The sequence below is a fragment of the Excalfactoria chinensis genome, chromosome 3, assembly GCF_039878825.1.
Source record: "Excalfactoria chinensis isolate bCotChi1 chromosome 3, bCotChi1.hap2, whole genome shotgun sequence".
Taxonomy (NCBI): domain Eukaryota; kingdom Metazoa; phylum Chordata; class Aves; order Galliformes; family Phasianidae; genus Excalfactoria; species Excalfactoria chinensis.
The window spans coordinates 44,993,517-45,009,090 of NC_092827.1; the positions used below are offsets into that span (position 1 = coordinate 44,993,517).

The following is a 15,574-nucleotide window of genomic DNA, read 5'->3' on the forward strand; positions in this document are numbered from 1 at the left end:
CAGATATTGTGAAAGCTTTTCTCACACATCTTTAGGCCCTGGTAACTTCTTGCCTGCCACTTCAGACTCTAGTATCTAGTCCAAAACTACTGATAAGCCCTTGTTCCTCCAGTGCTGGACTCAGTGGTGGAAAAACAGAACAGCTTGCTTTGTATTTGCATTGTCCCTTGTTTGGTTGCTTGATCAGTTTCTAAATTCTGGAGAAGAAACAAATTGTGGATCTGTTTAAAAGTGTAGACACAGCTAGAGCAAGTAATACACGTAGATAATAAGGAGGTATTGATTGAATACCGTCACTTGTAGAGCATTTGATCCCACGCAGTAAAAGACAGTTCCCCACTGCACGTTTGTGGAGGCACTCCAAATGACATGAAAACTTGATGAATTTCCCTTAATCTTAAAAGAAGATTCTGGCACTGAATCTGGAATAACTTTTGGTGTGTAAGAGAAATTTCCTGCCCACAAAGAGAGGAAATAATAAAAGAAATGTAAAAAATATTATCAATAAGTAGAGTTTTAAACCTGACTTAAAACTTTAAGGTACGACAAATAAACCCATAATTTGTCACCAAATAGAAACAATGGTCTACAAATAATAACATTACATATTCTTTTTATCCATAGTTATCATCTTTTCTAGTTGCTCATTAACCAGCTGTAGACTGGTATGTTTATTATCAAGTTGCTGTTGTTCTATATTTTTAGCTAAAAGGACAAAGAATTTTAAGAGTGGGGAATGAGAGGGAATACTTTTATTGAGGGGTTTAGATTAAGAAAATGAATTACCTGGAAGAGGTTTAAGTGAAGTGTGAACAAGAGTAAAGGCTGCAAACTCAGCTGGTTCTGAAAAGGGAATGCTAATGCTCTGGTTGACTTCCTGAGTTGTAATGAATTTATGCCCATTAATCCAGAACAGACGACCACTGTAGTACTGCAGTGCAATCTGAGATACTTCTGAAATACTCCATTCTGATAATTCTGTCACTATAATATTACCACAACTGCAAAAACATATACAAAATCAGCAAACACACAGAATAACGAGAACAGCATTTATGCAGTGTTTGATACATTAATGAATTTCTCACCATTCAAATTTTTAATACTCATGTAGGAGGCAAGAAAACAAATCAAAAACTTTTCAAGTTCTCTACAGCACAACACTTTCTAGAATATCACACTGCAGGATCACCCACAAAACAAATCTTTCATTCCATTGATTTCATTAAAAAACAATTTTAAAGTGGTTTAATATTCTGATACATGGAAGTAGAAAATGGACTATTTCAAAAATCAGCCCACCATCTCTCAGCCATCCCACTAAAACCACTTCACAGCCTGAGATTCATTCTATTACACCAGAGCAGGTTCCTACATGAGTTTGACCCTGTTAGTTTCCTTGATAACTTTCCACTATTTATTAAAGTCTGTTAACATTTTCCTCCATTGATGTCACTGATGATTTAATCTGTCTAGTTACTTCTGCGCCAAAACTTATAGGTCCTTTTTGATCCCAATATATCTTTTCAGTAAGAGATTAAATATATTGTAGGAGGTGTCATTTTACCATCTTAGAAATGTCTCTCGACTTAAACATATGCTATCCAAAGCAAATTTGGAAAATCTTTGACACACCATCAGGTCTATTAGGATGGGTTACTTCTAATCTCTCTGCTCAGGCATGCTGGAGATGATGATTCAAAACTGCCAATTTGATCCCAATGGAGCTGCATGTTCTAGTTAAAAGTAATCAACACATTTTGATTCCTTAAATGTTTACCATTAATCACAGTGAGCATAAAATCAGTCAGAAAATTCAACTGATTCCACTCAAAGCCAGCTTGCAACATGACGAACATATGTAAATACAGATACCGTTGAATTAAATCTAAGAGGTACAACCTCATGCTTGTTAAAAGGTAACACTCTCCATATGAAAAGGAGCAAAAAATATGTTTTCATGAGCTACCACTAACCAACCCTGCTAAATAGTTTCTTTATGATGTGCGTGGTACATAGGTAAAAAATATAATTTTTCTCAAGGTCTTATCAGCACACACTTTAGTTCACATATAAATACAGTTTTGTTCTATTTTTTGTTTTGTTTTGTTCTGTTTTGTTTTGTTTTAAACTGCCTTTCAGGAATAATGAAGTTGTTTCACATTCAGGATGATCAAGTGGAAAGTCCACTGCACACTGATTGTTCAGTCGAGAAAGTAGTGCTAACTCAAACCTTCAAACTCCATGCAAGATGTACAAGTTGCAGCTCTAGGCACTTGCGCCATCAGGTGTTGTAAATATCAAGGCAAATCTGACAGATAATACTGCTTATTTCCTAAAGGTAAGTCTAAAAATCAATAAACATGACTTCCCTTCTGTTGAGTATCCCTGTTGTGTCTGTCTTACTGTAAAACTCTGTTAACAACTATCTCAACATATAGTTTTCCATTATCTACATGTGATCATCAGCTCTTCTTACAGTGCAATTAGAAACTAGAGTACTCAGCACTAGACAATCTTCTTTTAAAGAGAATACTAAAAATAAACAAATAGATAGATAAACAGATAGATTAGATAGTTAGCTAGCTAGCTAGCTAGCTAGATAGATTCTTACCTGTACTGTTCACTTACCTTTCTTTGCAAATAGAAATTCTGTATAGGTTTAGGCACAGACCATCTTGCACAAGCCAGTAAAGAAAACCAGAGGTGAGATCCAAAGCTAAACCAACCACCTAAGAAACAAAAAGTTCGCAGAGCAATTTGTACACACTTTCACTTCTTGACAGAAGCCTTTGGTCATCAGTGTTGTTCAGACAGCATTATGTGTAGCTCTTTCTTCACAAAAATAGCACTATTAACATGAACATTTATTTTAATATGAAGAGAGGTAACACTAGAAAACAATCACCTCCTTGGTGGGCATTCATTTATAGCAGCTGATGATTTCTAGACTGCATTTTATGAGCATCTGTCACAGCATTCATTCCTAGAACATTTGAGTGCTTCAGATTTATGGCAGTGGTGTATCAAGTGATTAGTGAAACAACCTATCAACATTTCCAAAACACCTCTGGTATTTTAATATTCTTTGTCTGAAACAGATGGTTGATATTCAGTCTGAAAATCAGAACCGCTTTTTGAAAGAAGTGTTTCAGTTCTTGTCTTTGTTTTCTAGCTTTGATTTTAGGCATTGAATATTTAATGTATTGCACTTCTTCTGTAAAATGCATGCATTTTTTAATTGATCTACTCAGCTAAACAGGAAATTCAAATGTTTACATTTTAGTAAAGAATGTGTTATTAAATGAGATTTGGGGCAAAAAATTAGGCGATCTCACAGTTTGTTATTTCAATATTTCACCTTCATTTAAATCAGGTGCAGGATTTTTTAAACCCATTTTAAATGGGATTTAATATTCAAAATAAAGCTTTCTGATTTTTGCAACAACAAAAAAAAATAGACTCAGCACTATGTGAAAAATAATAGAAATCAGTCATCTAGTAATCTGTTCTGTCAGTGACAAAGAATTTGCTTCCACAAGTCCGTCTGCTAAATGTTATTAAGTTCAGTCCATGCCACATCATTAGCACAGCTTACAAGCAGTTAGAGGCCTTCCTGAACTTGTTTCCCTGCAGCACACAAACTTCGCAACCGAGAACTAGTTGTAGCTCTTCTTTTATAAGGTTAGATTTTCATTATGAATGTAAATGGAGCACCTTTTTTTTTTTTAAACTCTTCATTAATAACTGCAGAAGATGATGACAGGAAAGCAAATGCTGTATCACTTAGTTGTCTGTTTGTCCTTATGTAATCACATTCTTGACATATTTCTGTTGACACTGTATGTCAAGAAATCAAGGTTTGAATGATTGCTCCTGTTGCTGTTAAAAATATCTCACAGTATGTATGTGCCCTAGTGCATATTTAACCAAGAGCGTTATATTTTATAACATATACCTATTCTTCCATCTGTGTGCAGCACTGAATTACATATTCCTGAATCTACCACAGTTTTTGAAACATCTCAGTCTTTTCTTTCTACAACTATTAGATTTTCCCACAGGCAATACCATACTCTTTCCTCTGGTCCTTGTATCACCATTAATAAAAGGGAAATAAATATTTGTATGTACTATTCATATTCAGGGGTTAGGTGGTAATTTAACACCACCCTTTCCCTCTGCTTCAAAAACAGGCAGACTTTTCCATTTCATGGGAGTTACTGGGCATGATATGTAGCTGTGACTGTGCAAAGTAATTTCGCACCACAAGGTGCAAAATAAGTGAAGCTACTTGAAATGCCCCTTGACTAGCAACATTAAAAGGCAAGATCTAGAGGGTCCTGGCCCCTCATGCATGCAGTGATCTTCGCTACTCCCTACAAATTTATTTTGTCCCAGGCATATTGTACAGTGTAAACTATTTAAGTGCTTTGAATATTCTGGGCCAGATCCTAAATTGTAACAAGACAGAGTAGCTCTGCCAAGACTCATCAAACTATAGCAATGCACACCAGCTAAGCAGCAAAATTGATTGCAAAATAAAATAATTGTCATGAAGAGATCTAGTTCCTGCCAAAGAACATTCAAACTCTGCTTTCAAACTTGTTCAGGACACCTATTGTCACCACAGTAGTGATCTTCTAGTCCCATTACTCACATTTCAAGCTAAAAGAGACGCATCTATATACTGCTGACAGTCCTGTAATGACCAGTTGAACAGAAATTCTTCATCAGAAAAGCAATGAGTATGTTCCAGCAAGAAACGCTTATGTAGAAAGCATGCTCCAACAGTTGCATAACAGCAATCATCTAGTACACCCATGTTTTAATGTTAAGAAGTTACTCTTTTCATGATTAAGGGCTCCACTGCCTCAGGAAGATATACATCATTACTTGTAAAAACACACATATTCGTATTTATATGGGACAGTGACAAGCAGCTTAGTAACTCCACCACTAAACAACATTGTACTGCCTTTTCTTATGAGCTTATTCCAGGTTTCATTTTAAAAAATAATCACCCATCAGTTACAATTGGTCACTGCTCCCTTTAGATATTTTTACTTGGCGTTTTTCCTGTGTGCATCACAGCAGGAGGCTGAGTTCAGGAAGTCAGTGCACAGAGTAGGGGCAGCACAGAAGCAGGAGATATTTGTTTGTAGGAGGTGTGAATAAGTGGAGGGTTGAAGGCTGGTATCACTGACACAGAGAAAGGTGCAGAAAAAAATGACAGCAACAGACAGGCAGTCTTACTGCTGCCAAAGGCCCTGAAGATGAGAACAAGAAATCTGAGGTTAGAACGAGACGATTCAGAGAAACAGGTCATAGGTCAAAAGAGAAGGAGTGGTAGGTGACTTCTGTCACTTAGGCTAAAATGCAAGTTGTCATAACACATCAGAAGATACATGAGAAGTGTATGTGTGCTATTGAGGTTGTATGACATACATCTTCCCATGAAGACAGTCCATACTAGTCGGCCTCTGTGGAGAAGTTTGATCCTCTGCAGCACAGGCATCTTACTCTGTAAGTGTGTTCAGATTTATGCTGTAGCCATGTGCCATACCAGAACCAGGTTCCCTCTCCTCAACAAATTCCCTCTCAGCTTGAATGCATCAGAGACTTATGAAATCAGCTGGCCTTCCCAAGCATTAATAACCATTTAAAGACTAAATCAGACCTGGGTAGAAGGTGTTGTGGGTTTTTTTGTTTGTTTTGTTTTGTACCTGTGCTGTGGGTTTATATATATATATATTTTAAATAGGTCTGAGTTTTTTGTTTCTAATCTAGAAAACCAAGTCTCTTCTCCACTTAAAGAAGGGTGTTGAAATGTTCTGGGAACTAACACAAGATACTGTGTCAGAAGACACAGATCTCCAGAGTTTCAGAAAGCTCTTTAATAGGGAACCTGTCTTTAGGTAAAAACAGGAACAAAACTGGTTGGGCAGATAGATAGAATTTTTTTTAAAAGGCTTCTTTAGCAAAAGATGTGTTTAAAGCTGTTGCAGCAATAATGGATCTGAGAAGATGTCTTCTGTAATGGTCAAGTTACGCCTTACCCCAGTTCCTTGGGCAGAGTGAAACCCCACACAGCCTGTGGTTGGAAGAGGGGATCATTCAGTTTTTCTTTGAGAGAGACTCCAGAGATTAACAGAACTGCAATAGAGGGGATGGTCACTTGATCTGACTTCCTGGGAGATGCTCAAATGTTCAGAAAACCTTACATGCTTCACCAATTCTGCAATTACCATCTTACTGACTCCCAGACTCCTCTTGTCCCCACTGCAGCAATAAAAGTACTTTCTGCCAGGAAACTGGGTCATCTACCACTCATATCTCAGCTACACAAGGAAGAGAAAGGAGTTAATGAAAGGAAGGAAGTACATATATGCAACTGCAAAGACTCTGGCAGATCTTTTCATAAAGTAAACATTCAGTCTGGGTTCCTTGGCTGTACTGGCAACTCTGAATCCCACCTTTCAAGAATGAGGACAAGTCCCTGGCATGGCAAATCCCACATGGTGGAAGCATCAATATAGGTCCAGAGAAAGCAAGGATGATCTGTGAGGAGCCAGCAGTGAATTGAGCCCTCAAATGTCTTGAGAAGGGTGAGTGGAGAAGAAAAATAAGAAGTCAGCAAGGAGACAGAAGCTGTCTGGGAAGAGCAGAGAGCTCTCTCAGAGCACATCAGGAGGTATCCAGTCAGGAAAGGGGTGAGTTAATAGGCACCCACAATTTGCAGGGTCTTTTATGTGCTCTGTGTCTCTTCACTCCACCAGCTTATGCCTTCATCAAATGCATTATCCACCCTAATACAGCAAAACAACTCCCATCATTTCTTCATCCTATACTAGCTTTTCTCACTCTTACAAAAAGCCCCTTCCCTCCTCCCAGAAGTGACACCCTCCTGTGCAGCAGCCTCTTCTCAGCCACCTAGAGCTTCTCAAAAGGATGCAGCAAGGGGAGTTGTGCCAAGCTGGGGAAAAGCCTACAGCTGAGTGGGGCAAAAGAAAGGGAAGACTGGGAAAAGGAAGAGAAATTGAGGATACAGGGTACACAAAACACAAGTCTTGTTCTTGCGGTCATGCAAGGAGTGGGAACAGTCAGGATGGGGATTGCCAGTGTGAGATTTGACATCCTCACTGGCACAGCAGTAGTAGAAGTAACAGAATCATGGTATGAGTATTACATGATGTAATTCTTACCCCACTCTCAAAGTGACAAAACAATACTGCAAGAAAGGTGTGCTTTTCTTTTGATTTTAACATGGTGGTTGTAACGACCACAAATTCTGACTATACTCAAGGGTAATCACTAAAACACATTAAAAATAAAAAGAAAGAAATAAAGCCAGTAGTCACCTGTTTGCCAGAAAACTGTAGATGCTCTTGTAATATAAGGTACTCCTCTCCATTCAGCCTCGCACTCTCCACTGTGTATGATGTGGCCCAATACAAATAACCATTCACTGAATCCACCACCAGATCCTTCACTGTATATACAACATGAGCCACAACATCCATATGGCCTCCTAGCAGTGATTTTCTGTAGATCTAGGGACAAAAGAATTGCTTTTATAATCACACCTATATTATCAGCCATGATCAATTCAGTGACTTTCCCACAGCCTTTTATTACAAGTTTATGCAAGCCTAAGGCTTCAGAGTTTAAGCTTTTGCGTTCAAAGTGCAAGAAGAGCAAGGCAAAATCATTAGTTAATGTTTGCCAGAAATTAACAAAAGGAAAAGCTGAAATATTTATACCCCTTGGCTTTCTGAGTTTCATCAGCCTTCTGTCTGACAGTTTCTCTCCCGCTTCTTATTCACTATTCACGAGTGTAAATGAGGGTGCAACACAGTGTGAAATCTGGCCTCCCAGCTCCAGTTTTTAAAACAGCTTCTGACTTTGCACTTACAAGAAATGAAAGGCATAATTTGACAGCACTGCATAAATTAGCACTGCAATTTTGAAGTCAGTTACCTTTTAAATAATTCACATGTCAACGTTCCTGATATGAGAGTGTACAAAGTGCAATTGTAATTATTTTTTAACTGCAGTGTTCTGCAAAATATCACAGTACAGAAGCCTAACTTGAAAATTTTTGTGTAAACAAATCATGCCAAATTTGCTACATATATAAAGTTTAAAATAAAGTCCATCTCTCCTAGATGGGATGGACTTGGCAGCCTCCTTCTTCACTGTCTTCACTCACTTTTACAATGCTGAATCCCACAAAACTGTTGATAGCATATTTGATTTACTAATTTTGCACCAACAATTCAGTATCCTGCATTAGTCAGTATTTGTGAACATTTTACCCCAAACTTTTTTCTAACTCTGGAAAATCACATAACAAAGGCGTCTTTACTGTGTAGCACAATAGCAAATCCATCTCTGATTCCAAGTAGTAAATATTGTCTACCCAAATATTGTTCTATGATTTTCATATTGACTTCAAGTTTTTATATGTATGTTTTAAAGTGCAACTCTACCCTACCGTATTTGCTTTGCCAGCCCAATACAAGCATTGTCCCAGCCAATCAAAGGCCAACATTCTTGCATTTTTGATGTCAGGTACATAAACATTCTCAGTGGTACCCTCTTTCTTATTCATCGACCAGGTCTGAACTTTCCCCATAGAATTACTCCAATACAGAGTGTCATTATACCAGTCGAGGTCTTGAAGAAAAAAGGGAAGATGTTTAGTATTTCACAAGCACATTAAATATATATACATACAGATAGGTAAAAAGAAAACAGACACACTACATTTTAAAAATGAATACAAATGAACAGCTAGGCTTAGTTAACCTGAAGATAAGTACTTTCTTGTAGAAATCACCAATTTCTACATATATCATGGTGATGATTATAGAGGTATGACATCAGGATGCTGGAGGCACAACCATTTGGTTCAGAGAGTTGATTTCAGCTTTGCTGTAACCATGATGACATCAGCAGGGTTTCACTGAGGACTAATTTGACCCACAAAGCAGAAGAAAGAGGATGGACTCAATGGCTTGGCTCTAGTAAAGCTGTTTCGCTGCATGTTCAAGTCTGGACTGCCACAATGAAAACTCTTGCCTTTCAGTTCTGTTGATGAAATTTATGAAGACTTTATAACACTGGTATGCAGCAGCACCCAGTTTGGATAGTATTTACCTGAAATATTTCTAATATCAGGATAGAGGAGTTCCCCTGGCCCGTAGCTATCCAGCCTCTGCTTCCAGAGCCCTTCCAAACCTACTGCCAATATGTATGGTTCTTCTTCAGCTTGTAAAGAAAGAAAAATGAAATTGTACACACAGATAAACAGCTATGTATATTTGTAATTGAATCATTTTAGATGGGGTTCCTATTTCTGGAAAGTTACAGAAGCACACTGTTAAAATTGTCTTGCTCTATGGAATAATGGACAAAGAAGTCAGGCATGAAAACACAATAATTTGAGAAAGTCAGAAATTCAGGGAACGTTTAGACCCAGAGTAGCAAGATAATCTGAAACCCTGCAAGTCTGGGCACTTCTGACTGAAAGCAAGAAAAAATCATCCAAGATTTCAAGTGTCAGCCCACTCCCTTAAGCTGAAATCTTTTTCCAGTCAGACACAGGTTTTTAGGGGGTGAACTAGGCTTCAAAATACATTCCAGAAATATACTAATCTCAGACATTATACACACATCCATTTCCCTTTTTAACTGCACTAAACCCAAGAGTTTTCAGCTTTTAGTGAGCCCACACTTTCCCATAAGCTGTCACTAATACCTAAAAAGCCACTCTAACTACTTTATTATGAAAAGTGTTTTACAGAGGACAGAGCACCTCTGGTATAACTGTTTTTGTCTTTCTTCTATGCATCAGGTAGCGTGTTCAACAGTATATTTGCATCAGAAAATACATACTTACATATAAATAAATGTAAATCATAAATACATGCTATATAGTCCTGTTGCAGTTTGAGAATCTTGTTTCTTTAACTAAGTGTGAATTTAATTATCCTATAATTTTAAATGTTTTCAAGATGGACCCTTTTTGTGCCCCTCATTTTTCAGTCTTTGCCAGAGCTTCATAAGATGAAAAGATGTACACATAACTCACTCTTCATTCCTTCTGAGTAACAATGAAATTCTCACCTTCTTCAAATGTCATGCCTCTAAATGGCTCTGACCATGGTCCTTCACCAGCAGGAGACACGGCTCTGACTGACATCTCATACTCTGTGAAGTTGACCAGATTCTTCACAGTAAACCTGGTGTCAGTAATGTTTGAGACGACCCATCCCTCCTCAGAATGACTTTGAGATGACACTTTCACATCATAGGTCCAGTTCTGCCAAGCAGACTGACCTGTGAGATACAAACAATTGTGTTTACATTTACATCACAGAGAAGGTACACATTCTCTGAGAAAACTGTAAGTTGGAGACTCGTTTCAAAAATGCCATTGTCAGAGGAATTAGGAAACAAATAAACTGAAAATTTATATTCTCCACACTGTGATGAAAAGTAGTGACTCAATTCCCCAAGAAGAATGAAGCAGGAAGAACCAAAATTTTCCCAAACACATAGTTTTCTGGTGTTAACCAGGAACCAGGACAGCTGATCTACTGTGGTCAAAGTAATATTCCATAATACATCACACACAAAAAAAAAAACCCTGAAAAATCTGTGGGGAGTTGGCCAGGGCTGGGAGTTTCTGCTTGGTAGACTGGGCATTGGTCAGTGAGTAGTGAGCAACTTCATTGTGCATCACTTGTTCTGTGAGTGAATGTAAACATATGTACTATTGTTACTATTTTTTTAATCTATTTGCTTTTTCTGTCTTAATAAGTTGTTTTTTATCTCAACCCACGAGTTCTACTTTGTTGTTTATTTCCCAGTTCTCTCCATCATCCCACTGGGAGTGGGAGAGCGAGGCAACAGCTGTGCAGTGCTGAGCTGCCTACCAGATTAAACCAAAGCACTGTTTAAATACACATGAACAGAGAATAGAGACCATAGCACTGATTAAAGCCTCTGCATCACAGGCATGCATTTCCTGTGTGATATCATCAACTAACATTACTGCCACTCCGTATCATACTTAATATAGAACCTTGCTTAAAATCCCTTGCAAGTGAAAGGACAGTTATTCACCAATATAACATTTTATTAATTTATGCAGATAATTCAGTTATTTTGTTGGCAAGTGTTGAGTTAAATTCTTCAAACTGGGGTAAATCCACACTTACTGGTTTTTGAAATCACTAAAGCCCGGCATCAAAAACAGGAAAAACAGGAAAAACAGGCAATTTTTTCCTCTAGAAAGAGAAGGATTGGGCTTGAGGAAATAACAGCTGAACTTACTGGTTCCAATAGTGTGTTCAGGTGGACTCCAGCTGATCACAGCTTGATCCAAACCAAATAGCACTGTTACAAGCCGAGGAAGAGTTGGTAAAGGAAAAGGCTGAGTTGATGCTGCATAGAAAAGCAAATTGCCAAAGCCAAAATACTCTGGATATTCCAAACTGCAATCTACAACATACTCGTTGAAGCTAGAACTTCCCACTTGTGAGATCTCCTCATGGAAAACTGCCCGGCCATCTGTGACAGTAAATATGTTATCCTCATAAACAAAGCTCTCCATGTCATCAAGTGGCACGTGTGATCGCAGAGTGTGAAATTCTGAACCATCAAGAAAACCCGACACAAAGGCCTGTTCTGTTTTGTTGAAGAAAATAAGTCTCTTAGACTGGAAGTTGATCATGAAGTCTCTCAAAGTGTGGGATTTCACAACTAGTGAAGCTGCTGAGGCAGTACCAGGAAAGAGTGGAAGATTTGCTCTGTATATACCATCCTCCAGAAGACAGAAAATATACCTGGCCATGGAGCAAAACAGACCCAAATAACTACAGTGCAAGAGTTCCAAGATGAGCTACACATACTTAAACAGCTCAGAGATGTGTCTCTCTTTACACAGACAGTAGGAAAATACTTTTGGTACTATATACATACATATATACATTCTGGGAGAAATAAACACACCATTTTTTACTTTCTGGGAATCTGGCTGGCAGACTACTAGAGAATGTTCTTCCTTAATAACTCAAGTATTAATCACAGACATTTAAGACACAAAGAGCTTTGTATTTGTAAATGAATCAAGCTTATGAAAACCAAATTTCTACATGGGACACACTTAATCTCTTCTAACAACCTAGTGAAGAAAATGCAGAAACAATAGTGTCACTCTTGTTCCAAAAGCTTTCTAGTCTGCTATTTGTTGTAACTGCACTTTTGTTTAGGTAATGGAAGAATCTGAAACAGAAACCAGATGACTAATGATCTGAAGAAAATCAGAGGAGTTTTATGGCACTATTGACACCAAAGTTCTCAAAGGAGGACACTTACCCATTATAGGGATCAGCTACAATCTTCCTAGGAGATGTCACATAAAGAGGTGTGATGTCCTCAGCTGCTGTGCAGTTCTCTAGCTGACAAACATGTATCTAGGGAATGAGAAGAGAAACTGGAGATGTGTAGGGTATTTGACCATTGAGCAGACAAGCTGACTTGAGATTCTTGCAGGTGATCCCAACAACAAAACACCACTAGCCTAGGTTCTTCTGAGCTTCTGTGTTGTCAGCCACCTAGAATATTTACTGCTCAGTGTAACAAGCACAAAAGCACCCACGACAGCTTACCCTGAAAGCTGTCTGTCAGTCATCTTTCCAGAGGGAAAAGCCTGAGTCTGGAGTACTAGAAAACTATGCTTTGAAAATTATCTAGTAGGAGAGGGAAAACAGGAAAGAAAGTGTTTTTCCAATCCTAGGAGCAGGACTTCCCTAAGCTGCAGCAACTTCAGAAAGCTCTGCTTTCAGTCTATTTGTCTGCAGCTGCATTTGTAACATTGCCTCACTATTGCTCTTCCAGCTCCCCTCTCCATGAACAGCAAGTGAAAGATTAGACAAATAAATAAATAAAACAATCCACTGACCACCTAGGGCAGCTTTCTAGTCCTCAGTGCATTAGACAAACACAAAGGTACATGTAAATTCTGGCCGTTTACGTAACTGATGCTTTACAAGTAGGGAATCAAGCACAGGGCTGCCATCTATGCTTATACTTCAGACTGAAAAAGTTGTACCCTCAGCTGTCATCAGTAGTATAAAATACTTTCTCTCTTGAACTTCTTTTGCTATCTGTGAAGAGTATTATAATCTCTGAGCAGTTATCACACACTGCCTTCTTGAGGGAGAGTGTGAACTGAACAACGTAGATGAAGAAACAAGTAACAGGAGCAAAGTCATTCATTTTGGGCACAAGCTGGGTATGGAGCCAATCTCAAAAATAAAACAGTCGAAATGAAAGCTTTTTCTGTCCTGAGGAGAGAAAAAGTTGACAAGAAGTCAGAGTTCTCTGTAGACTGCTTGCTTTGAATATGACCTGATTCCTCTTTTTCTTTTCTCTTTTTTTTTTCTTTTCTCTTTTCTCTTTTCTTTTCTTTTCTTTTCTTTTCTTTTCTTTTCTTTTCTTTTCTTTTCTTTTCTTTTCTTTTCTTTTCTTTTCTTTTCTTTTCTTTTCTTTTCTTTTCTTTTCTTTTCTTTTCTTTTTTCTTTCCATTCCTTTCCTACCATGTGGAATGTGTGGGTTGAAGTTTAGAATCTATTTCTATAATTACATTTTGTGCATGATACTTATAAATCAGAATTTCTCATTTAAAATAAATTATAGGATTTATTTCAATGAAATAAGAAATACATGATGCCCCAGAGCATTACCTTTTCATTCATGACAAAGTATATCCTCCGGTAAAGCCAGTCTACTGAGATTGATGTAATGTTGCCCCAGCCAGTATAAAGGAGTGTTAGGTCAGATATATCAGACATATCCACAACTCCTTTCACCCAGATGGAACTCCCCTCAGAAAAATAGACAACTTGCTGATACACATTCACAGAAATTCCTAAAAGTAGAAAGACATGCATATACAAATAATGTAAGAAATGTGTCTCAATTTTTCAGTGTTTTGGTTTTTTTTAATCGGTATTTTAAAAATAAGTACTTTTCAAACTGCAGCCACTGGACAAAAGTTAGCTTTTTCTCTCCTCCACTCCTAGCCTTTGTTCAGACAAGGAAACCTTCCCCTCTGCTTTGTAAGTGACAGTACTGTGAGAAATTGCCCTTCAGAAAGGTAATTCAGACAAGAAGAGAACATAAAAAATGCAAACTGACTGGCACTGATTCCCCCTCTATAAGGCAAAGAGATGCAGTTTGTATGTGCTCACAAAGCACCATACACTCTAATGCAAGTTAGATGTTATCTATTCCAGCTCGGTACTATCAAAGAGTATTTAGTCTGGGGCAACATTCATGCTCTGGCATCTTTGTGACTCTGCAAACTGCAGAAAATGAACTCAAATTTCTGCACTGTCTCCAAGGACCACAGACACACCAGTGTAGATAAGAGACATTACAGTGGCAAGTAATTTGAGATAACATGGTAGTCCGGTGACCTAGGCTACTTAAATGCCTTGTTACAGATCTCTGTGCCCCAGGATTATTGATGCTCTAGTTTCAGTCAGTATCCTTTGCCAATTTGTGTTAATTCTTCAGTTTGGACCACTTTAGTTCCTCGTATTCTTGTTGAGTGAACACAGACATTAATCATAGGAAAACATCTGCTTTGGTCTTATCTTCCTTCAATTTGTATACTTACTGTAAAAGTCCAGCTCTGAACTCGTTGCCTAGATTCAATGGAGAGGTAGCACTGGGGAAAACAATTTATCTCATCCTAAAGTGTGTCACTTTAAATAGATCAAATCACATCTTGAAAGTTCCTATTTCTTACCACCGACTACAAAGGAAAGATAATACTCTCCTAGGCTGGGTTAGGTTCATTCTCCCCTTGATGAACACAGGTATAGGTTACACTTGAGAGAGAAAGAGAGATCCTGATGATATTTTTTACCTGTAATGTTGTGGTGTATTATACCATTTTGCAGACAGTGGGCTGCTTCAAGGAAATGTTCCATGTATCTTTTCCTTAAAGACTGGTTTCTGGATAGAAAGAGCCACTTTGCTTTTTCCTTAACTAACAAAAGGAGAAATCTGGCATTAAGACAGAAAACTACAACACAGAGTAATGTTTTTAACTCTGACACATTATTAACAGACATTGCAAATACATATACACATATATATTCTTATGTTAGCAATGACTGTCTGAAACTTTGAGTGTTGAAAGGGGATAGAGTTATTCACCAATACAACGACACTTTCTGACTGCTTTTGTAGGGTGTGAGTGTAACACCTGACTTTCACAACAGTGGTTTCTCATCATCATAGAATCATAGAATCACAAGGTTATAAAGGACCTACAAGAAATAGCAGTGGTATTCCTAATGGAAGAACTCTGATGATTTCCAAGGAAATGAAGGCATTAAGACATCCACACCACCCTGAAATCCAATGGAAATAGGATAATTATATAATCAACACCACCACCACCAGACTTCTTTGAAAACTATATAATATCATCTCACCTAACTGGGAAAGAGCAAAGAAAGTATGTTTATTTCATGTACTTTGTTAGGCT

At 37.9% G+C, this 15,574-nt stretch overlaps 1 protein-coding gene across 1 annotated transcript in view; it reads right to left on the minus strand.

Moving 5' to 3' along the window:
- The window catches only part of ROS1 (ROS proto-oncogene 1, receptor tyrosine kinase), a 72,891-nt gene that overhangs the window by 44,148 nt on the left and 13,169 nt on the right, over positions 1–15,574 (minus strand). The window contains exons 10-20 of the mRNA XM_072332666.1: positions 14,948–15,070; positions 13,758–13,942; positions 12,388–12,485; positions 11,344–11,855; positions 10,132–10,344; positions 9,163–9,273; positions 8,498–8,679; positions 7,362–7,553; positions 2,632–2,732; positions 787–1,001; positions 292–455 (exon numbers count right to left, since the gene is read on the minus strand). Of these exons, the coding sequence (XP_072188767.1) occupies positions 292–455; positions 787–1,001; positions 2,632–2,732; positions 7,362–7,553; positions 8,498–8,679; positions 9,163–9,273; positions 10,132–10,344; positions 11,344–11,855; positions 12,388–12,485; positions 13,758–13,942; positions 14,948–15,070 (2,096 nt within the window). The remainder of the gene's footprint in view (positions 1–291; positions 456–786; positions 1,002–2,631; positions 2,733–7,361; positions 7,554–8,497; positions 8,680–9,162; positions 9,274–10,131; positions 10,345–11,343; positions 11,856–12,387; positions 12,486–13,757; positions 13,943–14,947; positions 15,071–15,574) is intronic.